The 27607-nt window shown below is 42.6% G+C and overlaps 1 protein-coding gene across 2 annotated transcripts; it reads right to left on the bottom strand.

The window, feature by feature from the left end:
- Positions 1–2958: 2958 nt before the first annotated feature.
- Positions 2959–25411, bottom strand: LOC120718401 (zinc finger and SCAN domain-containing protein 12-like). 2 transcript variants are annotated; one of them, XM_040006955.1, is made up of 5 exons: positions 25173–25411; positions 17991–18423; positions 15877–15965; positions 4670–5114; positions 2959–4333 (listed from the first exon to the last, which is right to left on the bottom strand). In XM_040006955.1, exons 2-5 carry the CDS (start codon positions 18295–18297, stop codon positions 3897–3899), a joined length of 1278 nt encoding a protein of 425 aa, XP_039862889.1. In that variant the 5' UTR covers positions 18298–18423; positions 25173–25411; the 3' UTR covers positions 2959–3896. The 2 variants fall into 2 exon arrangements, with proteins under 2 accessions (XP_039862889.1, XP_039862888.1); XM_040006954.1 differs by lacking the exon at positions 25173–25411 and having other exon boundaries at positions 2962–4333; positions 4670–5203; positions 15705–15965.
- Between the last annotated feature and the right edge of the window lie 2196 nt (positions 25412–27607).

The raw sequence follows: 27607 nt of genomic DNA, 5'->3' as shown, positions 1-27607 counted from the left end.
ATGTTCATATCACTCTTTATAGCCTATTAGTTTTATTTTCGATGCGCTCTGAGCTCATAGCAAATTAGAACAAACATCCTACTGAGTGATTTTGCAGAACTACCTTCTATTTATAGAGTTGCTAATTATTTGGCATTATTGCAGCAAACCAGCCTATGAAATGGATGAAACACATCATGACTGAGTTCCAGCGCTACACAAGGGACCTGCTTAAAACATACCACCATGCCAATCAGATTACTTCTTCCATGTGAGGGTGAAGAGGGGACCCTTCTGGATAAGATGGTGAAGGTTTGCTGCATTTGTTGAACAGTGTGATAATAAAACCAGGGAAAAAATGAAACCTGCTCCTGTTAAATATTCTTAAGTCTTTTGCTGTATAAATAGCGGTATTTTTTCAAAAGATACAGTAAATAAAGTAATGTTAGTAGTGGGTGATATCATGTAAACACTTATGATTTTATGTAAACATTTTGTCATTTGTAAACTATAAGTGACATGGATTCTACATTGTAACTGATGTGATGTTCTATAAGGTGGTTTTAATTTAATAAAAAAAGAGCAAAAATTAGTTTGTTTCTTTATTCAACTTTTGAACAGTGGGACTCAGTCAGTACATATTCAGTAAATGCAAATTATTTACACGGCAGTGCACTACAGGCATAAATCTAGACCCCTAGATTAAAACATTAAGCATTATAGCAGTGACAACTCCTCCACAGTAGCAGGTGGGATTTTTCTTTTTTGAGGACGGCTCCTTTTACCTGTCACTACAGATGGTCTGTTTATGTTTTGATCAAGAGCCTTTTTTTGGGCAGCTGAAGAGGAGAAGTCTATCTTATGGCCAACCACTGACTGTATCTTGGTCACATTACCCAGCAAAACCCAGTATGCAGGTTCATCTGTAACAGTCCTTGTGCCACAGATCAACACTGTTGCGTCTACTTTAAACAGAAGAGAAGCGACGTGGGTGCAGGTCTCTGGGACTCCGGCCTTACAGGTGCAGTGGGCGGCTTCAACCTTCCCTGTGATGCTCAAAGTGACCCATGGCTGCAATGCTGGTTCATTCAGTCTTTGAGAGTGCAGTACCTGAAACACACACAAAGTTCATTTAAAGACAGAACTATGAGCCAAGACAGACATAAATGTCTTTAATCTACTTCATCATAAATGTAACAAAGTGTTTAGAAAGTTAGCACATACATGTAATTTTTCATTTCTTTATGTGTCCATCTATAGAACGCTGCATGTTATATTCTAAACCTGCCTGCAGAAAATGAACCTAAAGTATGTAATGCAAGGATGTCATCACTTTAGAGATGGAGAAAGCATAAAGTGACAATTATGAATCACTTAATATGATAAGGAGATTCTGCAGGTCATTGATCAATATATAAAATTAAAATAAAATGTATTTTAGTGACACAAGATACAAATATGGAAGCAAGATGTATAATTAGAATTATTTATAATAAACATTAATAAATCATTGCAATTTCTTTAACCATAAAGAATAACTAAATGCTTCAGGACAATGTCACATCAATGCACTGAACTCACTATGTTATCCACCTAACAGCCTCCACATGTTCTCACTGTAATTTCCCCTCATGAATGAATTTATGCTGCACTAATGTGAATGTTTGCAGGGAAATCAAACGCATTTTACTCGCAGTACTCGAGCGGACTTACCTTTGTTTGAATGACCACTTGTACGCGCTGATTCCACAGATACGGTACGAACTATGTCAGGCTACGTCAGGCTACGTCAGTAGCGGTTGGTCTTCAGGGTTTCTACTCCACGGCCGTATTTCATACGGGTCCACATTTCCAATGCACGCTATTTTCTGCAAGTACAGCTGCTTCGCCTCTGGACGCAATCGGTCTCTATACAGTTCATTCTCTTTTGAGCTGCTTTTAAGCATCTTGTAATCGTCGATCCAACACAAGTGTGTTTGTTTTGATTCGTAGACCCCAAAAATGGGGGTCTACGAATCAAAACTAGACCCCCAAAATATATATATATATATATATATATATATATATATATATATATATATATACTCCCATCAACCTCTGGAAGACAAACTTGGAGTAATTAGGACCCTACACCACCGGGCAGAACATGAACATGTTCCGTCTAAGCCTGAAGGGAAAAAGAAGGAACACACGCATGTAAAGGAAGCACTCAAAACATATCGTTATCCTAATTGGGCGTTTATAAAGTCAGCTAAGCAGCACAGAAAAGAAGATCAGACACCAGCTAGGTTGGATAAGAAAGACAGACGCAACAACATTATCATCCCCTATGTAGCCGGTGTATCAGAAAAACTCAGGAGAGTTTTCTCCAAGCATGACATCCCAGTGTAATTCAGACCCAGCAACACGCTCAGACAAAAACTGGTTCACCAGAAAGACAAAACTCCAAAACACAGACTTAACAATGTGGTGTATGCTGTACAGTGTAGCGAGAAATGCCCAGACCTCTACATTGGGCGCGATCGTGGCTCAAGAGTTGGGAGTTCGCCTTGTAATCGGAAGGTTGCTGTTTCGAGCCCCGGCTTGGACAGTCTCGGCCGTTGTGTCCTTGGGCAAGACACTTCACCCGTTGCCTACTGGTGGTGGTCAGAGGGCCCGGTGGCACCAGTGTCCGGCAGCCTCACCTCTGTCAGTGTGCCCCAGGGTGGCTGTGGCTACAATGTAGCTTGCCATCACCAGTGTGTGAATGTGTGTGTGAATGGGTGGATGACTGGATATGTAAAGCGCTTTGGGGTCCTTAGGGACTAGTAAAGCGCTATATAAATACAGGCCATTTATCATTGGAGAGACCAAACAGCCACTTCACAAACACATGGCACAACATAGAAGAGCCACCTCCACAAGACAAGACTCAGCAGTCCATCTGCATCTAAAGGACAAAGGTCACTCTTTTGAAGATGCTCACATTTTGGACAGAGAGGACAGATGGTTTGAAAGAGGAGTGAATGAAGCCACTATATGTTCACTATCATAATTGTCAATAGTACATGGTTGTGGTTAGAATATTTGTGGTTTAATGCTCCAATAACTAAACAAACTAAAACCCATTTTGTGCCCGTGTACATTGACCTTTGGTTTGTTGCATGTTAATCTCCTCCAACAGGAGGAAGTTTTTTAACTGGAGCAGAAAAGCCCTAAAGCTGAACATCCGTCTTTTTTCTCCCATATTTTCTTTCTGTTTTGTGTGCTAAACACTACATCTTATAAAGAGCAGTTAATATTTCCCAGCCGAATTGAACTCTAATCATTGACTAATTAAGGAATCACTGCAGCTACAATGTATTTTTTGGATTTGAAAACTGATGAAAAAAAAATACCTTATGCAATGTTCTAATTGGTGTGAGCTGTATGATAGTCAAGAATACACTTAGTGCCTGGAAATATGCCAAGATTGAAAAAAATATTTTAGCTGCTCATTATAGTTCACACACTCATAACTGCCCTTTTGAAGGAAAAGTGTTATTGTGTGACAGTTTTAAGGCAAAGGAGGGTGGGACTGACAAAATGTATTGGGGACTTCCCCCTTCAAGCATGAAACTTGGTATTTGATACTTTTGCTCCCTTACAAGAATAAACACAATTCTTGACTGTTGCTCAATTCTTTCATTTTTATTGTGTTTATTTATTGTGTTTTATTGTGACATTTGTCCCAATATAGGATATAAAACGGTAATAATAAACAACATAGCTAAACAATGAACCAACAGAACAGGAACATACAGAATTTAAAGCTTCATGAAATATAAGATCAGAGTTTCCCTGATACAATTAATAAAATAAACTGAACAAACAATGCTGAGAGTTCTTTACTGCTCTAGACAGAAAAATAATGGCCTGAATATGGATCATCTTTTCACTCACGTGTTTAGCGATGACTCACAGCTGTCCCGCATTTTCTTAGTATGAACATTTGAACGCGCATGAATTCTCATGTGCTTCTTTAATTTTATCCTCTGGACAAACCTTTCCCCACAGATGCTACAAGGATACGGTTTCTCACCTGTGTGAATTCTTACATGACAGTTCAAATGTGATTTCTGAATAAATCTTTTCCCACAGGTGTTACAAGAATACGGCTTCTCACCTGTGTGAATTCTCATGTGTCTTTTGCATGCTGATGGGTGAGCAAATCTTTGACCACAGGTGGTACAAAGATATGGTTTCTCACCTGTGTGAATTCTTATATGACTTTCCAGTTGTGACTTCTGAATAAATCTTTTCCCACAGGCATTACAAGAATACGGTTTCTCACCAGTGTGAATTCTCATGTGTGTTTTTAATGCTGAGGAGACAGCAAATCTTTTTTCCACAGAAGCCACAGGAATACAGCTTCTCAACTGTGTGAATTCTTGTGTGTTTTTTGAACACTGATGATGCAGCAAATCTTTTCCCACAGGTGCTACATGAATACGGCATCTCACCAGCGTGAATTCTCATGTGTTTTTGAACGCTGATGGGCCAGAAAATCTTTTTCCACAGGTCCTACAGGAATACAAGTTCTCACCTGTGTGAATTCTCATGTGTGTTTTGCATGCTGCTGGAAGACCAAAACTTTTACCACAGGTGGTACAAGGATATGGTTTCTCACCTGTGTGAATTCTTATATGACTTTCCAGTTGTGACTTCTGAATAAATCTTTTCCCACAGGTGTTACAAGAATACGGCTTCTCACCTGTGTGAACTCTTAGATGTGTAGTCATTTTGTATTTATTCTGTAAACTTTTTCCACACACGTCACATTGTACAGACTTGTTCTTTGTGTCAGTTCTACTTTGACGCACTGACACAGGACTGTTGTCTACTCTCTGACTGTGATGTCTCTTCTTCAGCTCTGAATTTCTAGTAGATCCAGAGTCCACATGCCCATTTTCTTCATGATATCTGCTCTCTGCTTCAGGAGAGCTGTGAGAAAGGAGCTGCTCACTGTTTGGTTCTGGTTCACTGTGGTGACTTTCCTCATAAGTAGGAGTCTTCATGAAGGTATCACTCTCCTGCTTCAGTCCAAGCTGCTCTCCCTCCTGAATGCTGCACAGTTCCTCCTGTTCCTCTTTAATCTGTGGAGGCTCTGGGTCCTCCTGGTCCAGACTAGAGTTCCTCTCCTGGTTAAAGACCCGCTGTTCTGTAAGAGCCTCTTCTTCCTCAATAGCATGTTGGTGTAGGACATCTGAAGGCACAAGGAAGAAAAATGATAGCAAAACAAACATTTGCGAAAATGTTTACTGGTCTGAACCATAAGCAGATCTCTACATAGTAAGCATGTTTGCTCACACATACCACTAAAATTTAAAGTGTACAAATGTGAAAAATTATTAAGGCACTGATGGAAATGTTTAGTTCTGTCATGGTGTGTGCTGTGTGCAGGCAGGAGACGAGGACCCAAACGCAGAACTCATAGAGGCAAACGTAGAGTCAAAACAGCTTTAACCCTTTAAAGCCGGTTGGAGCGGGCACGCTCCGTTTTGCGTAACTATTTTAAAATCCCGGTAGCACTGCAACCACGTGAGCTAGCGCAACAATTTTTTTTGCATACGAAACCGGAGAATTTGTACTTGCATCTTATGCCATCAGCTTGTCCTAAGTCACAGTTCCTTCCACATATAGCTTTGCAAAAACTGCATAAAAAGCGCTTGCAGGAACAAAAACAAAATATTCCAGAAACACACTTTGCCGATCAGCTGTTCATAACACTTCCTACATCCATCAGCGTGAACTATCGCATGTCCACTAGGGCTGCCACAAACAATTATTTTGATAGTCGACTAGTCACCGATTATTTTTGCGATTAGTCGACTAATCAGATCATCATCCATTGAACGTAAAACGTACAGCTTATTGCACCAGCAGCATCTGCTCATATATAACTATCATTAGCTTACAGCTTTAAGTGTTTAAGGTATGTGCTAACTAAAAATAAAGACAAGATGATAGTTTATTAAATTTTAATGAAATTTGCAGATTGTTTCGGTGAAGTTTAATAAACTCCTTGCTATCTAAAATATAACAGGACACCGGAGTAAATTCTCCAGCATCTCACACTTCTGATAATCAGCTGTCTGCTTGACGTTTATTCAACTGTGTAAAAACTATAACTTTAATCTCAGCCAAACCGATTTACTCAGGAACAAATAAAATACTAAAAAAGCCAAACAATAACATTTTTAAGTTATCTAAGTGACTTATATATGTTTAAAATGAGTAGCGAAAGACGGCGGTGGGTTTGAAAACGATTTGCCGGGAGTCCGGTGCTCTCACAGCTCTAGTGAGCCTTGCCCCTGGCTAGCTATCGAGCTAGTGGGTAACAGACGTCTCCGAAAACATCGGAGCGCTTTTGAAAATATGTGGTGTCTTGATAAACTGAGCAGATATTTGAGGTAAACACAGCTACATTCTCGCCTGAAAATATGTTAAACGTTTATTTTGTGACCCAGAAAGAATAATAAGCGTAATATTAAAACTAACTAGCTGCCGCCATTGTTGGAAACTGAGCTGGGCTGTGCTATGAATTTTGGGACACAGCTTCTTCTTCGGGGTTTAACGGCAGCTGGCATCCTTGTACATGCAGTGCTGCCATCTTCTGTTTCAGTCCGTTATTACACTCTTAAATCCTGCTACTTATTCCTGCGTCTTTTGGGATCTTACAAAGCTTCAAACGACGCGTCGACTATTAAATTAGTCATCGACGATTTTGATAGTCGACCTAATCGTGACTAGTCGACTAATCGTGGCAGCCCTAATGTCCACCATGACCTGCCCGAAACCGGAAGTGAAGTCATTTTGCGGAAATGTAGGTTTTTTTTACCATCGGAGCCTTATGAGCCTATACTGATGTTTTTTAAAGTTATGTTTGACTTTATGACTTTGTGTCGTTTCTGGGAAGCTTAGGACTCATATTGCACTGCTGGAAATATGCTGTCCTGCATATGCTGTTATTTTGCAAATTTGCATTATAATATTTATTTGCATTTTTCCTGCAGTATATGAAAATTGGTGTATTTCAAAAATAAAATTATGAAGACACTTAAAATAAATTTCCTGTGGTAGGAAACTATTTTGTGCAACTTTTTTGTATTTACAGTTTTGAGGGATAAGCCTCTTAAATTTCTCTAACTAGAAATATATGTTAAAAAAACAAAAACAATTTTCAATTTTTTTGTAGTTTATTGCACTTTTTTGCAATTTATGTAAGTACTATACACTTAATGCATACATATTATTAAGATTTAGGCTATAATGGTTGTATTGATGTATATCAACTTGAAATGCTCCTAAAAATGGCACTACAGCATGTAAAAATATAATATAAGCTCTGGCAGACTTGGTTCTATGGTAGGTCTTAAAGGGTTAATGCTCAACTCCAACATAAGAAAACTGAATATACAATCATAAACTTTTGCAGGCAGACAGAACACACAGCATAAGAAAAAGGTGAACCAATGTTAACAATGCGACAACAATTACCAACTGACAGGAGATTAAAACACACTGGCAGGAACATGAGGAAAAGAGGAACAGGTGGACACACAGCTGGAACTTATTAGGCAAGACAAGACAAGGAAGAGGAGAAGTGAGAAATGGAATGAAAATCATACATGATTCCAAACATTTTTTACAAATAAATAACTGAAAAGTGGGGTGTGCGTAATTATTCAGCCCCCTGAGTCAATACTTTGTAGAACTACCTTTTGCTGCAATTATAGCTGCCAGTGTTTTAGGGCAGTGGTCCCCAACCCACGGGCCTCGGACCGGTACCAGTCCGTGAATCGTTTGGTACCGGGCCGCGAGAGTTGAGGCTCAGGTGTGAAATGTATGGTTTTCAGGGTTTTTATCATTTTCAGCATTATTTTGTTATCGTTTTTATCGTTAACTCGGTTTTCCTGGGTCTTTTCACGTGTGTTATGAATAAAACTTCTTTTTTTCGGTACCGGTACTAGTTTTATTTTGTTGTATTTATCTGCTACACCTTAAAGGCCGGTCCGTGAAAATATTGTCAGGCATAAACCGGTCCGTGGCGCAAAAAAGGTTGGGGACCGCTATTTTAGGGTATGTCTCTACCAGCTTTGCACATCTACAGACTGAAATTCTTGCCCATTCTTCTTTGCAAAACAGCTCCAGCTCAGTCAGATGGACAGCGTTTGTGAACAGCAGTTTTAAGATCTTGCCACAGACTCTCGATTGGATTTAGATCTGGACTTTGACTGGGCCACTCTAACACATGGATGCGTTTTGTTTTAAACCATTCCATTGTTGCCCTGGCTTTATGTTTAGGGTCGTTGTCCTGCTGGAAGGTGAACCTCTGCCCCAGTCTCAAGTCTTTTGCTCCAAGAGGTTTTCTTCCAAGATTGCCCTGTATTTGGCTCCATCTATTTTCCCATCAACTCTGACCAGCTTCGCTGTCCCTGCTGAAGAGAAGCACTCCCAGAGCATGATGCTGCCACCACCATATTTGACAGTGGGGATGGTGTGTTCAGAGTGATGTGCAATGTTAGTTTTCCGTCACACATAGCGTTTTGCTTTTTGGCCAAAAAGTTCCATTTTGGTCTCATCTGACCAGAGCACCTTCTTCCACATGTTTGCTGTGTCCCCCACATGGCTTGTGGCAAACTGCGAACAGGACTTCTTATGGTTTTTAGATGTGAGACTTTAAGACTTTAAGATGGCGGCGCACGTAGTTGCAGCAGCTCAGTGTTCTACCGATCGATGCTATGTTTGGATAATTTTGTACGCCTTATGTTTGTTTTTGTGTTCTACCAGCCAAGCGAATAACATCTATAGCCGACATGATCTCCTCAAGATTGGAGTAAGTTACCGCGAGAGCGTGACTAGCAAATTTGTCCGCTTACACAAGATACCGGTGGAAATAGCGAGGAGTCCGGGCTCCCCATGGATTGTTATCCCTTCGGGGTGGAGGCGCAGGCGGCGTCGAGAGAGAAGGAGACGGCGAGGCTGCAGGGCCGGCGCGCTAGCCAGGCTACGGAGGCAGCCACTCAAACCACCGCTCCCCAGCCTATTCATCACAAATGCCAGATCCCTCGCAAACAAGTTGGACGAATTGAGGTTGCAAATAGCAGCGAATAACTTCATCAAAGACTCATGCATCCTTCTTATCACTGAATCCTGGCTACAACAATCCATTCCAGACTCTGCTATTGAGCTAGCAGGCTATACCACACAGCGATATGACCGAACAGTGGACTCCGGTAAGCGCAAAGGAGGGGGGCTCTGTATGTATGTGAACAACAGCTGGTGTACCAACACAGTGATAATAGACCGTCACTGTTCACCGGACATTGAATATCTGACTGTTAAATGCAGGCCCATCTACCTACCTAGGGAGTTCACCGTTGTCATAATAACAGCTGTTTACATACCACCAGATGCTAATGCTAACTCGGCGATCGCACTCCTGCATACAAACATCAATAATAAACAGAGTACCTACCCTGACGCTGTACATATCGTAGCAGGGGACTTCAATCACGCAGACTTAAAAAGAGCAATCCCCAAATTCCACCAGCACGTCAAGTGTGCCACTAGGGGTGACAAGATTCTGGACAAAGTTTATTCCAACATCAAAATGGGCTACAGGGCCAGACCTTTGCCACATCTGGGTCAGTCTGACCACTTGTCACTGTTTCTAATCCCTGCATATGCCCCCCTCAAGAAAACTGCTCTTATCATCACAAAGAATATTACCATATGGCCAGAGGGTGCCTCTCAGCAGCTGCAGGACTGTTTTGACAGGACTAACTGGGATATCTTTGAACATCAGGACTTGGAAATGTTCACAGACAGTGTCCTCTGCTATATAAAACACTGCATAGACACTGTTACGGCAGTCAAACGGATCCGGGCTTATCCCAACCAAAAGCCCTGGATGACCCGGGAGGTCAGGCAGCTGCTGAAGGAGAGGAACATTGCGTTCAGGTCTGGCAACAGGGATTACTACACCACAGCCCGATCCAACCTGAAGAGAGGCATCAGAGAGGCAAAGGGGGACTATAGGAGGAGGATTGAGGACCATCTGAAGAGTAATACCAGCCGGCAGGTGTGGCAAGGCATCCAGCACCTAACCAACTATAAGATCAATCTCGGAGCTGCGGACGGTGACCTGGAGCTGGCAGAGGAGCTGAATATCTTCTTCGCCCGCTTTGAGACCAGGGTACCGGAGGTATTGGAGCCACAGCAGCAACACGCCACCCATAGCAGCACCGCCCTCACCCTGGAAGAGCACGAGGTGAGGCGCATGCTGCAGGCTGTTAACCCGAGAAAGGCGGCGGGTCCTGATGGTGTGCCAGGTCGAATATTGAGGGATTGTGCAGAACAGCTGGCTGGGATCTTCACCAGGATCTTCAACAAATCCCTCGCACAGGCGACTGTCCCACTCTGCCTGAAGTCCTCCACCATAGTCCCCTTGCCTAAGAAGCCCCACATCACCGGCCTGAATGACTACAGACCGGTGGCACTCACCCCAGTGGTAATGAAATGCTTTGAGAAGCTGGTCCGCAGACACATCACAGCAGCCCTGCCCCGCAGCCTGGATCCACACCAGTTTGCCTACAGAGCAAACCGGTCCACGGAAGACGCTGTAGCCACAGCACTCCATGCTGCATTAACTCACCTGGAAGAGCATGGTAGCTATGTGCGGATGCTCTTCGTGGATTACTGCTCAGCTTTTAACACCATCCTTCCACACAAACTGGTGGCCAAGCTACAAGACCTGGGGCTTCCATACAGCACCTGCATGTGGATCAACAGCTTCCTCTCGGGCCGTAGACAGAGAGTCAGAGTTGGTCATCACACATCCTCAGCCCTGAGTCTCAGCACTGGCTCACCCCAGGGCTGTGTGCTCAGTCCACTGCTCTACTCTCTCTACACACACGACTGCACTCCTCGCCACCACAGCAACATCTTTGTGAAATTTGCAGATGACACCACAGCGGTGGGGCTCATTTCCAAGGGAGACGAGTCTACGTACAGAGACGAGGTGGAGCAGCTGACGTCATGGTGTAAGGCCAATAACCTCCTCCTCAACACTTCAAAAACCAAAGAACTCATAATAGATTTCAGAAGGAAAAAGGCAGAGATCCAACCACTATTCATAAATGGGGACTGTGTAGAAAGGGTGGCAAGCTTCCGCTTCCTGGGAGTCAATATAGAGGAGAACCTTTCCTGGAGTGTGAACACCTCCGAGCTGCTGAAAAAGGCCCAACAGAGACTGTACTTCCTGAGAATTCTCAGGAGGAATAACATCACACAGAAACTGCTGGTGTCCTTCTACAGAGCCACCATTGAGAGTGTTCTAACTTACTGCATATGTATTTGGTACACTAGCTGCACAGGGGCTCAGAGGAAAGCACTCCAAGGGATCATTAACACCGCCCAAAAGATCACTGGCTGCCCTCTCCCCACACTGGAAGTTCTACACAATGCCCACTGTTTTAAAAAGGCCCAAAACATCATAAAAGACACCTCACATCCTGGCCACTCCCTGTTCGAACTGTTGCCCTCAGGCAGACGGTACAGGGCAATCAGAGCAAGGACTAATAGACTCAAACACAGCTGTTATCCAACTGCAATAACACATCTGAATACTACAAAAAAAAATGTCCATCACGCCACTCTTGTGTTAATCTATGCACGGCCTGAAGCATGTGTGTGGGAATGTATGTGAATGTTTTACTGTTACATCTTATTAGTATTTTAAGTATTCTATCTATTTTATTTATTGAATTTTATTGTTTTATTTATATTTTGATATTGCTAGGGATGATGCAATGATCGGGGACCATTCTTCATTTCGTTGTTCTCGTGACAATGACAATAAAGTTTCTGATTCTGATTCTGATTCTTCTGTTAACAACTTTCTTCTTGCCACTCTTCCATAAAGGCCAACTTTGTGCAGTGCACGACTAATAGTTGTCCTATGGACAGATTCCCCCACCTGAGCTGTAGATCTCTGCAGCTCGTCCAGAGTCACCATGGGCCTCTTGGCTGCTCTTCTGATCAGCGCTCTCCTTGTTCGGCCTGTGAGTTTAGGTGGACGGCCTTGTCTTGGTAGGTTTACAGTTGTGCCATACTCCTTCCATTTCTGAATGATCGCTTGAACAGTGCTCCGTGGGATGTTGAATTGAATTGAATGAATGCTTTATTGGCCATATGCAGGTTGCCCCGCAGAGGAATAGGACCCCCCCCGACTTACACACACAACAAGGACATCACATGGGAATACAGTCGGAGATCGGCAGCATTGCAGAGAAAACACTGAAAAATTACACAACAATGGGAAAAAGTACAAGAGGAAAAAAAGAGACCTCTTCTCACGCTGGGCACCTATGGGAGGACAGCATGAGAACAGGAAACAAAAAAAAACTCCTCTTCACAGAGAGCACATTAATGTCCACATCACAGCATTAGAGCACGTGACTAGCCACAGGGGTGGATAGGGGGGTGGGGGGTAATCCGAAGGAACACAGCAGTCGTCCTACACAGCGCTACCATTTCAGCGCGGCACGCAGACCCGCAGTCTTCCCCCGCAGGAAACAAGCATCAAAGGCGTTTGGAAAGGGAGGGGGATGAGTGCGTGCTTATCAGTGTAAGTGTATGTGTGTGCGTGTCCAGAGTTCAGCTGAGACAGTGTCCTTCGCCCTATCAGGCTAAGTAAACAGTCTGCCAGCCAACCCAGGTGGCCTTGCATGGGATGGGAAGAATAGTCATCACACAGTCGTTATCAGGGAGTTGTTTTGGTGGGCTCCAGCCTCGGGCCTGAGCAGCTGGCGCCGTGGTGTCCATATGTTGAATATTGTTGATTTCTCCTTTATGCGAGCAGCTCCGAATTTAGCACTCTGACACTGGTCTCTCAATCTCCTGTTGGAGAGCCGCGAGCCTCCCCATGATGGTATCAAACTTCCGTTCCGTGGTGTTGTCATTCTTTTGATTCTGAGACCCCACAGCTGCAGTGAGCCGTTCTGCGATGTGTTCCAACTTTCGCTCAAGGGTGTCATTGTGAGCAGGCCCCTCTCTGATGTATCCCATCATACGCTCAATGGTGTTAGTTTGAGTCTTCACGGCAGCTGTAAGCGTCTCCAAGGTGTTAACCATGCTACGTTCGGTGTGAGAGGTCGCGCCTCGTCCCGTCACTTCAATTCCAGCGGTCAGCCTTGGGGGGGTTTGAACAGCTGGTTCCGCTCTCTTATTTCTCCGATAGGTCAGGGCCAAGCCAGCTCCGATCAGCAAAAACCCTGTTATCATGGTTCCGAATAGGTAGATGTCTTCAGCGTCCTCGATAGACAGTCCCGCCAGGCACAAGATCCTCCAGGTCTGCCACCCATCCATCGTTATCCGGCAGGGAAAGTCCCTCCAGGGCACTCAGGCTCTCCCGAGCCCAGACTTCTCGTTGAGAAGAGGGTGTCAATAGCATTCAGAGACCAGTTGATCAAATCCATAATTCTCTTTTAGGTTTTAGAGAACGACAGTGAGAGACTGTTCCAGGGAAAGTAATGCACACGAGACAAGACAAGGACACAAGAGGCTAAGCAGGGAAGATAAGGGGAAGGAGGAGAAGAGAAAAAGTGCGACCGCCTTCACCGAGAGCCAAGAGACAGAAAGGCTTGGGCAATCTTTTTGTAGCCTAAGCCTGCTTTACATTTCTCAATAACTTTATCCCTGACCTGTCTGCTGTGTTCTTTGGACTTTATGGTGTTGTTGCTCCCAATATTCTCTTAGACAACCTTTGAGGCCGTCACAGAGCAGCTGTATTTGTACTGACATTAGATTACACACAGGTGCACTCTATTTAGTCATTAGCACTCATCAGGCAATGTCTATGGGCAACTGACTGCTCAGACCAGAGGGGGCTGAATAATTACGCACACCCCACTTTTCAGTTATTTGTAAAAAATGTTTGGAATCATGTATGATTTTCGTTCCACTTCTCACGTGTACACCACTTTGTATTGGTCTTTCACGTGGAATTCCAATAAAATTGATTCATGTTTGTGGCTGTAATGTGACAAAATGTGGAAAAGTTCAAGGGGACCGAATACTTTTGCAAGCCACTGTAAAGCAGATTACATTAACATGAGACAAGTAAAGCAGGAAATCCACAGACTGAACTCAGAGACACAATACTAACACAGTACACAGTACAGCGACCAGAGTGACATGAGGGGCAAAGGAATCCACAAGCTAAGAAATACTGAACAAAAACCAAAACACTAGTAAACAAGAACCAAGAAGAAAACAGACTAATAAACAATAATGCAAAATCAAAACACTGGGCCACAGGCCTAAGAACATAAGTTCTGACACTTTCATAAGAAAATTTCAAATTTCAGCTTCATATGTGAATATCTGTGATATATGAAATACATAGATGTTGTTGTTTTTTGTTAAATGAATGTGGATGTCTGGATTGGCTACAATTATAAGAAGGCATGCTGGGGCAGAGCTCTCTTATACGTAAATGTTTTGGCTGTGCTTGAAATACCATGAGAAATCTCTTCTTGTCTGATAAATTTCAGTTTAGAAACTCTGAATTCCATATTTTCCAAAACAGAATAGGAATATTTATTCATACTTACCCAGACCTGTAAACTGTACACATCTAAAGATTTCCATGCTGCAGAGGAAACATGTTATTCTTTAACTTAAACTGATAACAAAACAAAATGAAACTTGTGTTGTTGTCTTTGTTTTTCTGTGTAGATTTTGTCTGAGCAGTGGGTGAAAACTCATGTTTCACATTGTCCTGGCTGAAGTAATATGTTTATTTAGTTATATAATGTATTGTATGTAATTTGAGTTCTAATTGGTTTGTATCATTATGCTTTGTCGACAGAAACCACACACGCACACACTCTTGCCCTGCTGTGGCCACATTCTCAACTTGAAATGTAAAGAATGACAACTTTATTCCTGGATTCTGCCTGTTTGTTCCTCTCATATCCAAACATTTGCAAGTGTTCTGACCCGACACTCTGAAGTGATTGCTGCCAGCTCAGATTTCCTGAAACCTTCTAAACACACATGCATAAATTTTCACCTTTTTGCATGAGTTAATGGTGGAAATGTGTTTATGTAAACGAAAACCAAATATCAGGCTGAAGAAATTCATTCATGTTGCTAATTACTTTGGGACCTTCAATTCTTCCTGTGCCTCTAAAAACAAATGCAACTTTGACGGTTCGAGCCCCGGCTTGGACAGTCTCTGTCGTTGTGTCCTTGGGCAAGACACTTCACCTGTTGCCTACTGGTGGTGGTCAGAGGGCCCAGTGGCGCCAGTGTCCAGCAGCCTCACCTCTGTCAGTGCGCCCCAGAGCAGCTGTGGCTACAATGTAGCTTGCCATCACCAGTGTGTGAATGGGTGGATGACTGGATGTAGTGTAAAGCGCTTTGGCGTCCTTAGGGACTAAGCAAAGCGCTATACAAATACAGGCCATTTACCATTTACTATGTCCTTATGGTATAGTGAGGGTGCTGAAGCCAATCCCAGCTACCATAGGGAGAGGCAGGGTTCATCTTGGACAGGTCACTTCAGGTCAAACTCAGGACCTTGTTGCTGTGGGGCAACAGTACTAACCACTGTTCCACTGTGCTGCCCATGAGACATAATCACTGTTATTAAAATGTATTTATTTTTTTATTTTAAAAATCACAGTTTTACATACCTATTCTGTGTAACTTTATCACAGGTTTCCGGATGGTCTCCATCAGTCTGAGCTGCTCTTCATCAGTCCAGACGATAATGCCTTCAGTCTCCTGCTTCAGTCCAAGCTGCTCTCCCTCCTGAATGCTGCAGAGCTCCTCCTGTTCCTCTTTAATCTGTGGAGGCTGGTCCTCCTGGTCCAGACTGGAGTTCCTCTCCTGGTTACAGACCTGCTGCTCATCCAGACCCTCCTCTTCCTCACAGTCATGTTGTTGTGGGAGGTCTTGAGGAACAAAGAAACACAAGAACAATAATCACTAATGTGTTGATAGAAAAACTAATTTTTAAAAGCATGAATCAAAACCTGAACAAATGGTGATCAGCCTGTCATATGACCCATTATGAGCCACACACTTTTAAAAACCCAATTCTTTGATCTCCGGGCTAAAGGAAGAACAACACTTTGTGTTTTAATGCTCAATCAACAATCTATTTAATCAATACAATTCTCTTCATTCCATACCGACTCTTTGAGCAATACGGACGGGAGATGTGCATGGGAGGGGTGCTGCAGATCTCGAAGTGTCTGACAGTTACACACACTCTTATAGCCTCAACCCCCACCGAGTCATTGTTACGGCCTCCGGCTCAGGTGGCCCCGCCTTCCTCTAGGTAAATCAATGTGTTCCAGGACTCGTGTGTGTGATTGGTTACTGGGAGACCCGTGCCAACCCTCTCTTATGCAGAATGAAGTGTGCCAGACCACACGGACGATTGGCTGCCCCGGGATCCCGTGATGCTCCAAGAGGCAATCAGTGGCTGATCGTACCCACCTGTGGCTACAAAAGGCTGGAGGTCCTTCACTCAGTAACTGCTGCTTAGGACTGAACATGCAGTTTGCCCTTCGTGCCTCCCTCGTCGATCTTTGTTGAACTTGTTCATATTGCTGAACTTTGTCGAATCTTGGTGCATGCTTTAAACTTAGCCTGATTAGAGTTTTGAGCTGCTAGCTGGCTGTGAGTAGGATTTTGTGAAGCTGGCTTGCCTTAGTTAAAACCCTAGCTTTTATTTTGTGTGCGGCCAGCCTGCCTTAGTTACCCTTTAACTTTTACTCGTGACTGTTCTTTCTTTATGTAATAATTGTCTGCCCAGTGGTCTGTTGCACAGCCCTGTCGGTTTTCTGTTTAAAGTTTGTAAATAAAACCTTTTGCTTTACTCAGTTTTGTGTTGGGGGGCTCGTGTATGTTACTCCCTCCCTGACGCCTAGCAGAGGGGGTCGTAACAGTCATAAAACCTAAGCATTCACATTCTTTCTCTACAAGGTATCATGAAACAGTGTAATATTCCATTCCTGTTTTTTTCTCAAAATAAATAATCAATTAATTTTATTACATGTACATGGGGATGTTCACAGCTCAGCCTCCAACATCAAAATCTGCTGGGGCAGTCCCAACAGCACAGATATTATCAACAACCTTTGTCTCTCAAAACTAGGTGCCTGCTAATGCCTCTATCTCCTGCCTCCCTATCTCGTGTCCTTGCTGCCCACTTCTTCACACACTATGTTCTCCTGGCTTTGGCTTACCAACACCTTATCCCACCAAAGGCAGCTTGCCGTCGCCTCTGCTTCTCACCTACACCTCTGACCTATTCTCCCAATTCTGTGTGTGTGCTCTATGTGTGAATGTTTAGTAGCTTGACCTATGACCTACTTAAATAAATAATTAATATAATGCTTTACTATGGTTAATACAACTAAATCCCTAATACTACAATAATCTATTCTCACAACACACACACACAACAGCTCAGGGAAATAGTTGTGCACACTCATAGCTACACGCTAACATGTTAGCATTGAAGCTCCTCACTGTGAGCAAAGACACAAAGTTCACCAAACTAAAATGCAATGTGACACCATGAAAACATCAGTGTGTAAAATCCTTTTTTAAATGAAGCTTCACTTCAACTTCAGAGAAGTCTGTTAACAACTTGTTAAATGTGTTTTCTGCTGACATCTAACTAGATCTTTACTGCACAGCCTCAGTGTTTACAGAGGATCCAACACACACCTGATGTACTCAACACTGGAATCTGTTAGAGAAAAAAAAAGTTTAATAAATAAATCAATTAAAATGTTTTAAAACCTAACCTATCAGTGACCATGGACCTGCACCAGTCCAACATAGTCCATCACTGGACACTGACCCACAGCACTGATAAATACCCAGTTTAACATCTTCTAGTAAAGTCAGTCACACTGAAGAATCTGAGCTTGAACAGCACAGAGTTAAAAACATGTCCATACCTATGATGTGTGAGTTTCTGTCGGGTTTCCGGCTGATATCCAGCAGTCTGTGCTGACGGTTGATCTCCTCCTCATACTGGACGATGGTTTTTTGAACCTCTGAGAAGATTTCTTCACAAACAGCAGTTAGTCTCTCCTTGATGAACTCTCTCAGATACTGAGCTGAACTCATCGCTGCTTCAACTGGGGCTGAGCGGATCGATACAAGCATCGATGAAGCGATACAGACGTTGGTATCAGATCCACACTGATGTGACGGGATCAATACTTCAGTTTGTGTCTCTCCTCCAAGTTCAGTTCGCTTCATCAACAGCAGCCATGTCTGCACAACACCGCTCCTCTACCACAGTAGTGCTGTCCTCCTCCCTTCTTCTTCGGGGGTTGATGGCGTTTGACATATCAGCTTACAGATGCATTTATCCCACCTTCTGGACTGGAGTGTGGACAGGAGAATAGCAGGAAAAACAAGGATAATTATATTCTTTCATCAATTTTATAATTCGATAGAACAATCATCCATTTACTCGTAGATTTCTGAGTTTAATGAGGAGTCTCTCTTTCCATAACATGTTGTATGGCTGTATTAAAGAAGACTGCTATCATCATTTCCTTATTTGTTTGAGCTTTCCTGATTTCTGATTCCAAATATAACAAACTATCCATCGTCCCTCTTTCTTCATGAAACCCACTCTGATCCCCAGAGAAGAGACTGTTAGTATGTAAAAATCAGCTTCATCTGTTTTCATTCTCTCCCCAACAATACGATGGGTTTTTAACTAGTTTACTATTGTCTTTAAAATGCACACTGGATTCATTCAACACGTTTATGAGAACGCATCAATTTACTAGACGATTTAATTACACACTAATCAATATTTATAACAAATAATATATTTATGAGCACAATATCATTTTTAAATAATCTCAAAACATTTCTGACTGTGTGTCTAAATGAAATAAAGTCCAAGATAAGTCAAAAGCTGTGTCCCAATTCATAGGCCGCATCCTTTGGAGGCCGATTATGCCACAGCCAGGTGACAAAGGCTGTCCTTGTTCAAAGGCTGCTCCCAATGCGGCCCACAAATGCATCCTCTTTTTTCATGGATTTCAAGGATGGGTTGGGTTCTTTGGTGGCTCAACCTATCCCAGGATTCATAGCCTGGCGATGGTTGTGGATAATTTTCGAAAAAATGGTGGACAGCTCAAATGGGACAGCCAAAGAGTAAACTTTTAAAATTAAGTACTAACTTTTATGTCACTTCTTTTGTTTTGATGGTTCACTTGTTAAGCTAAAAGAAAGGTGCTTTATTCATCTATCTGTCCTGCACTCTCTCTCTTTTTCTTTCTCTCTGATTGTGGAATAAAAGTATGAACATGTGTTTATAAGTTACACTTGTGTTTGAATCCTGCAGCTTATCACACATTTGATTTCCATGTGTGACAACTGCAAGTGTCCAGAGTGAGGACAGACTGAGGGACCCACTGCTGCACATCATCTGTGAGGCTTTGCAGCCCTGATGATCCACCAGCAGTGTGTGAGGAGAGGAGGAGGAAGAGCCAGCAGCAGCTGACAGATGGAGAGAATAGACAGACTGTTCCCTGTTTGTGAAGGACTGCTAGAAAAGTTTAACATAACTAATTGTCTGTCCTGAATTAGTCTTATTAGGTAATGTTCAAATAATTTTATCATTCCAGTGTTTTCAGTGTGGGAGAAAGTACTCAGGGCCTTCAGGTTACACACTATGAAAGGCAGCAGTTTAATATTCAGAAACCTAAAGTATGTATCAGCAGCAGAATGGAGCTAAAAATAAATGTTTGTTTCAGTTCTATGAAGCTTTGAGTATTTTGGATTAGTAGCACTGCTGTGTTTGTTGCATCATATTGCTGTAATTGTTTATATGCTTTATATATTCTGAGGTAAGTTGATCTATAGTGTTATATCATATTCTATAAGGATGTTATGTGTTTGCGTACTTTCTGCCCAGTTTGACCCATTTAGCAGAAGTCAGCCTGTTTAAGGCTCTGATATCTATTCTGTGTGACTTAAAGCAGTTATGACATGGTCTGATTTTCTCACCCAATAAAGGAATATTCAATATATCAGTCTACTCTTCATTTTATCAGAAACAGTTATCACAGCTCGTACATTTTCTTTTTACACAAATATGTAAGCATTAAGCCAAATTTAGTAATGCCAACATATTAAAAGAACAATATTTGTCTCTTGTATATGATACATCTATATATACACTGTCAAAGGAACCTGTCTTCGAGTGAAGATTTAGGAAATATAAATGACTGCAACTTGAATCTTTACTGGAGCTCAGTATTTGACACTGAGTTCAAGTTCATTGCTGTAATTACTAATAATAATTAATATAATAATAACTTTAATATTGGTCATATTATAGTTACATTGCCAAAGTGAGATGACCTTAGTCTCATGAACAACATTAGCTAATTGTTATTTACTAGCTAATCTTAAAATCACTGTTCAGTACAGAAATGAAGCCCAACAATCCTGTAATCTCAGCCTCAGACAAATTTTAGTATTTGTTTTTAAAGCCCTCCATGGCTTGGTGTTGTTTTAAAATAGCTTATGCCGTATCCATCTGTGAGATCTTTTACTGTCTGTAGCAGGGGTCCCCAATCCCAGTCCACGAGGGCCGGTGTCCTTGCAGGTTTTAGATGTGTCCTTGATCCATCACAGCTGATTTAAATGGATAAATTACCTTCTCAACATATCTTGAAGTTCTCCAGAGGCCTGGTAATGAGCTAATCATTTGATTCAGGTGTGTTGACCCAGGGTGAGAGCTAAAACCAGTAGGGATACCGGCCCTCGTGGGCTGGGCTTGGGGACCCCTGGTCTGTATGAATCAAGTGCTGTCTAAAACATCAGTTCTGCCTTCTGGGGTACCTCAAGGATCTGTTTTAGGTCCGATTCTGTTTTTGCTTTATATATATATATATATTCACTCTAGGCCAAATTATCAGATGTTACAATATTATTTTGTATCATCTTTATGCTGATGGTATTCGGTTATACTGTTCTTTCAAAGCTTCTGAGCTTTATAAATTGTCTTGTTTAAATAACTGTCTGTCAGAAATCAAACAATCGTTAAATGACTATTTCCTCCAGTTAAATACAGATAAAACAGAAACTTTAATTATTGCTCCTGATTACATGTTTTCGGAAATATCATTTGAAATATCATTTTTTCAGCATATCAGTTGTTTATATCTTTCAGTTCAATCGAGCCACAGAAACCTGGGTGTCATATTTGACAGTTCAAAGTCACTTGAGAAACACTCCAAACTACTGTTTCTGAACTGTTTATATCATCTAAAAAACATTTATAAACTCAAACTACTGTTGTCAAAGGCAGAACTTGAGTGATTATTCATGCTTTTATTTCTTCTCATTCGGATTGCTGTAATAGTCTTTAACAAATCAGCTTTGGATTGCTTTCAGTCTGTACAGAATGCTGCAGCAAGACTTTTAACTGGCACAAACAAGAGGTCACATATTACTCGAGTTTTGGTTTCTCTTCATTGGCTGCCAGTGCATTTTAGGGTTCATTTTAAAAAAATTAGTAGTAACTTTTAGAGCTCTACACGGTGAAGTTCCCCAGTATATCTCTGACTTGTTGAAACTAGGGGTGGGTTTTGATTACCGATTTATCGATAGATTCTAGCTTGGATAACGTGATATCGATTCATTAAAATCCTGAATCATACTATATCACTGTTGTGAGGTGGCGACGAGGCAAAGCAAACGTAGCCGATGTTTTACCTGATGGGTACAATGTTGCTGCTGCTCCTGCTGCTGATAGGGCTGGAGGGCAGGGCTGTGTTGATCTGAGACTGTAAACATTAAAAAGTCCATGGGAGAGATGGTAGCTGATTAAACAAGTGTCATGAGATAATAACAAAATGCAAAGATTGGTGACAGCGCTTGGAACCATAAGGCAACAAAAAACTGTGAGAAATAATTTAGGCTCTGCCTGTGATTCACTCTTTGCTTCTCTTCTTCCTTCCATCCCATCATTTCATATACATTTCTCCACTTGCTATGTGAGAACAAGGCACAACTTGTTATTGCAATAAACTATAATCTAATTATCCACACCTAACAACTCTTGCACTTAATCTATAATAAAATGATGACAGAAAAATGTTATAGCCCTGCCTTTAGTAGCCTCACACAGCTCCTACTGTTTCCTCCTCATGTCCTTACCAGGCATTTCTGGACAATGTTATATCCTGAGTAATAATTAAAAAAAAAAAACCCATATACATAAAACACACACATGCACGCACACACAGTGACATTTTAGACCTTCTTCAGAATACTGTATATACTATGGGCATCACTGTGCTGATCCAGAATCCTTACATTATTATTTATTACTAGAGCTACAATAATAAAGCAATGAGGAGGAGGAAGTAATAAATATGAAATAATGTCATTATGATGATTCCATTTGTTTCACTATCCACTCTGTGCAGGGGCAAAGCTTATTACATTTTTAAACTGTAGAGATACAATGATTTTACTGCTGTAAAATCCAAATTTTGTCTTATTTAAAATATAAATCTAATATAATCTGCTTCTTAATGTATGTTCCTTAAAATACAGCGTGTGTTTTTTTAAAATATTATAATATATAATGCATAATTATGTGGACATGCATATTAGATCGTTTTTTAGTGAAATATAATCCCCCCAGAAAGGCAGGAAAAGCGCTGTAAAACATTTTTTAAAAGTTGCCTCAACAAAAGGGCACTTTGGGCACCCATCAGGAAAGGGGCAGGTGCTCCAGCCCCCCCTGCACGTGCCTGCTTCATCCCAAGCACTTAGGTCTTGTTGGGATTGAAAATGTTTGATTCCTTTTATTAAAATACGCGGTTATAATCATTTTCATATATTTACTGCAAATGTGCTCATTTCAGTTGGCACTCGGTCTTCTGAAGGTCATAAGCTTCGTTCAGCATGATTGTCAGGACTGATGACTGCAGGAAATGACTTGCAGAGGGGTCTCTACCGACGTATTGCAGAGGGCGTTTATCTTGCTGAACCACATCCCTACAAACACTCATCAGAGATCCGTTTCTCAGTATTTTAGCACTCTTCATCTCCCTACAGGCGTATTTATCGCTGTTGTAGCTGAATCTTCCTTAGATAGTTAGTTTTTGTTAATTTATGTTGTAATTTATGTTAGGTCAGTCTGTCTTGTCTCTGCTAGCCAGCTAACTAGGCCTCTTAGTTAGCTAGTTTAGTGTTTTCTGATAATTTATGTTGTAAATTTATGTTGCATGTAGGGTTGCCAACCGTCCCTTAAAATACGGAATCGTCCCGTATTTCGAAACAAAAGTACACGTCCTGTATTGAGCTAATAAGGGACGCACTTTGTCCCATAATACAGTGAGAATCAAAAGTAGTCTATAAATGTTTATGGAATTAACGCTTTGTTTGAAAACATAATTCCCAGCCCCTCTCCTGCTTTGTGACCAATGAGCTGACAGCACACTTATGACAATTCAGATTACCGCTCATCTCATTGGTCGAGGAAAGGTCGCTTGCGGAGAAAATACCGGAAGACAACAGATGACCACAACAAGAAGCATGGCCAACAGGGAAACAAACGCCGACACTGCGGTGCAAGTCTCGGACGACAGTACACCTAAAGCTGGACATACACTGTGCGATTTTCAAACTGCACGATTGACTCGCAGGGGTTAGAAGTTAGTAGGTCACGATGCAGGGTCTCACACTATACCGCCCGATGCTCTGATGCGACCTGAGTGCTCACACTGTGCCTCCATAAAATGAAGGTTATAACAGAAAATCTGTCGCTTGCTCTCTCTCTCTCTGTCTTTCACTCACACAGACACACCACCACCATCAACTTTGCTAAATTGCTAATGAAAGACATTGATCAGGCAGCTGTGATTAAGCAGCAATGTAGATCCAACTATTTTCACGGTGGTTGTGGTCGTGATAATTTTGTGATGCCACATCGAAAAGGCTCGGATGAGCTTTCCAAAGTTCTACAAGTTGTGCCTCCATTGCTTGTGTCCAGATCACACGCTGCACAGCCGTGCTGCTCCATCTTTTTCACCGACGTTTACGTGTTTGCGAGTGAGCAGTGTGAGCGGCTGCGGTGACACGTCACGAGCGATTGATGATCGGGAGCTGGTCGTGAGGTGTTAATCGCTTCTCGTTACCCCACGTATACTACACGACGCACGATGAAGGCCAAAATTGGGCCGATCACCAAATCGGTCGCACGACTCAAAAATCGTCTCAAAATGGGCCAAAAATCGCACAGTGTCTGCCCAGCATTAGAGCAGCAATGTTTGTTCGCTCAGAGAAAGGGAAGAATGGGAAAAGGAAAACACCTGGCTGGAAAAAGTTAATATGGGCATGTGCCGTGAAAATCAGCGCTATGTGGCCAGAAGTGTGATAATATAACTTATTTTGTGTAATAAACAACTGCAAGGATAGATGATTACAACAAATAGATGACTAATACATAAAAGTAATACATAGATGAATAATGATGATGAGTTAAAATGCTTAATCATGGGAACAAGCGGGTTTACAAACAGGAGCAGCTGATTAGCATTAGAAAAGCTGAAATAATACCTCAGCTGAAGCCAATTGTACTAAATGCACTAAATGTGCACTGTTACAAGAATGTTTTTCTTTCTATTGTTTTCTATTATTTTAAGTTAAGCAGGACAGAGTTCTTTTAAAGAAAGATTTACTTATATTCTCAAAAGTTAAGCATGACAGGCTTCTGTTTAAGAAAGAGACCTGTTTTATTGTGTTAATGTTGTCATTTTGAGCTAAAAATAAATGGCTAAATGATCATTTGTTTCCCATATGGTCATATCACAAAGAATAGAATATGCATCTACTTAAATCAACTTCAAGTCAAATGGTTAAAAAATAATTTCACACACAAAAAAAGAGCTACCACACTGGGAAGGGTGAAGACAACTGGGTCGCCCGGCCCTGGCCACGAGGTGTCCCTTATTTATTTTTCAGGGAGTTGGCAACCCTAGTTGCATGTAGCACTTTGGTCCTGGAGGAACGTTGTTTCGCTTCACTGTGTACTAGGTGTATGTGGTTGAAGTGACAATAAAGCCAATTTGACTTGACCTGGTTCCACTCACCGAACGACGACCGTCTGGAGACGACTTTATGATCACTTTAAATCCGTCCTCGTGTCTCGTTGTCACGGTTACACTGCGCTCACTGTCCGTTTCCTCCACATTACAGGTTTACTTTCACTCTGCTGGTTGTTGCTCTGCTTTTACGCTTTGTTGTTTGTCTTATTATGTTTTCCTTGTTTCACCGCTTCTCTCTCACCATCTACTTCTGTTCTCATTTCACTTCCTGAGACGTCACGTCCCTCTGCTGTCCATTCACAGCCCGTTTGGTCAATTCAGTCGCCCCTCCCCCCGACACTCCTGCTCTGCTGGTTGCCACAGCAGAGCACGTGACTGAGCAGACGCCTTTGTTTGTTTGTTTGTTTGTTTGTTTTTAGCAGATGAGGTGACTGAATATGATTCATTTACATATTTGTTGTCGTTTTAATCCGTAGCTCCGATTTTCTAAATGAAGCCAAGTATTTTTCTCCTTTCTGTGTCAGTGGGACACAGTAACTCTTATCTCTGAGTGAGTGCAGCACAGCACACAGCAGCAGAGACAGGATAACAAACTGTGTGACAGGCTGTTCATTGTTCCCACTTTATTAGAGATTTACATGATGAATTCGTAGGAACTAATTACAAGGTCAAAGATAAACAGACATAAGTCACATGTGTTTATGTGTGAACAAACAGACATGTGTTAAACATATAAATCAGAATCAGAAAGGGTTTTATCGCCAAATGTTGAGCAGGTTTACAACATTAGGAAATTGCTGCGGTGCTTCAGTGCAAACATGCTGTCATAAATTGCGCTTAAATAGACATGAAAAAATAAAAGTAAGAATGAGAATTAAAAGTGCTACGTAGAAAGATATATACATGAGTGCAGGTGGTGATCAGTGCCAAAACATGGAATCATGCAGTGAACACAGCGTAGGGTCATGAGTTAGTGGTGGGGACAGTCGTACGTTTATTGTTCATGTGTCCAACAGCAGAGGGGAAGAAACTGTTCTTATGGCGAGAGGTTCTGGTGCGAATGGACCGGAGCCTTCTGCCTGAGGGGAGCAGGTCAAACAGACTGTATCCAGGGTGAGAAGGGTCAGCTGAGATCCAAGCTGCACGCCGCAGTGTCCTGGAGGTGTACAGGTCCTGCAGGGATGGGAGTCTGCAGCCAATCACCTTCTCAGCAGAGCGCACAACACGCTGCAGTCTCTGTTTGTCCCTGATAGTGGCTCCAGAGTACCACACGGTGATGGAGGAGGTGAGGATGGACTCGATGATTGCAGTGTAGAATTGCATCATCGTCCGTGTTGGCAGGTTGAATTTCTTCAGCTGCCTCAGGAAGTACATCCTCTGCTGGGCTTTCTTGATGACGGAGGTGATGGTGGGCTCCCACTTCAGGTCCTGAGTGATGGTGGTACCCAGGAAGCGGAATGAGTCCACAGAGGTGATGGGGGTGTCAGTCAGCATGATGGGGGGGAGTGGAGCTGTGTGCTTCCTGAAGTCCACAATAATCTCCACTGTCTTCTGGGCATTCAGCACCAGGTTGTTGTGGCTGCACCAAGACACCAGACGTTCAACCTCCCTCCTGTAGGCAGACTCATCCCCGTCTGAGATGAGCCCAATAACGGTGGTGTCATCTGCAAACTTGATTAGCTTGACAGACTGGTGGGTGGAGGTGCAGCAGTTGGTGTACAGGGAGAAGAACAGAGGAGAAAGAACACAGCCCTGAGGGGAGCCGGTGCTGATGGTCCGGGAGTCCGAGACATTCTTTCCCAGCCTCACATGCTGCTTCCTGTCCGTCAGGAAGTCAGTGATCCACCGGCAGATGGGATCAGGCACATTCATCTGGGAAAGCTTGCCTCGGAGATGGTCTGGAAGGATGGTGTTGAAGGCAGAGCTGAAGTCCACAAACAGGATCCTGGCGTAGGCTCCTGGGGAGTCCAGATGCTGCAGGATGAAGTGTAGGGCCATGTTGATGGCGTCATCTACAGACCTGTTGGCTCTGTATGCAAACTGCAGGGGGTCCAGGAGGGGGGCCGTGAGGGTCTTGAGATGGGAGAGAACTAGGCGCTCAAATGACTTCATGACCACAGATGTCAGAGCCACGGGTCTGTAGTCATTTAGTCCAGTGATCCTAGGTTTCTTGGGGACAGGGATTATGGTAGAGGACTTGAAGCAGGCAGGCACATGACATGCCTGCAGTGAGGAGTTGAAAATGCCAGAAAACACTGGGGCCAGCTCGTTTGCACAGTGTCTGAGGGTGGCAGGAGACACACCGTCTGGGCCGGGAGCTTTTCGAGCATTCAGACTCTTGAACTGCTTCCTCACATCTGCTTCATGAATATGAAGAGTTGTGGTGGGAGGAGGTGGTGTGAAATCTTCTTTTGTGTGGGGTGAGGAGGGGGGTGTTGTAGGTGAACAGTTTGAAGGTGGTGATGGCTCTATGGAGGGGG

Source organism: Simochromis diagramma, unplaced genomic scaffold (assembly GCF_900408965.1).
Source record: "Simochromis diagramma unplaced genomic scaffold, fSimDia1.1 OVJJ01000141.1, whole genome shotgun sequence".
Taxonomy (NCBI): domain Eukaryota; kingdom Metazoa; phylum Chordata; class Actinopteri; order Cichliformes; family Cichlidae; genus Simochromis; species Simochromis diagramma.
This window is presented reverse-complemented; position numbering and strand designations above follow the sequence as displayed.

What these genes read in the sequence shown, in the direction of transcription:
- LOC120718401 (XM_040006954.1), bottom strand. Translation starts at nt 18,297, where the DNA reads ATGAAGCGAACTGAACTTGGAGGAGAGACACAAACTGAAGTATTGATC. An exon ending in CAGAAACTCACACATCATAG is followed by an intron (nt 15,966 to 17,990) that starts GTATGGACATGT and finishes TTGTTCCTCAAG; the next exon opens with ACCTCCCACAACAACATGAC. An exon ending in CACCTGTGGGAAAAGATTTA is followed by an intron (nt 4,334 to 4,669) that starts TTCAGAAGTCAC and finishes AAAAAAGATTTG; the next exon opens with CTGTCTCCTCAGCATTAAAA.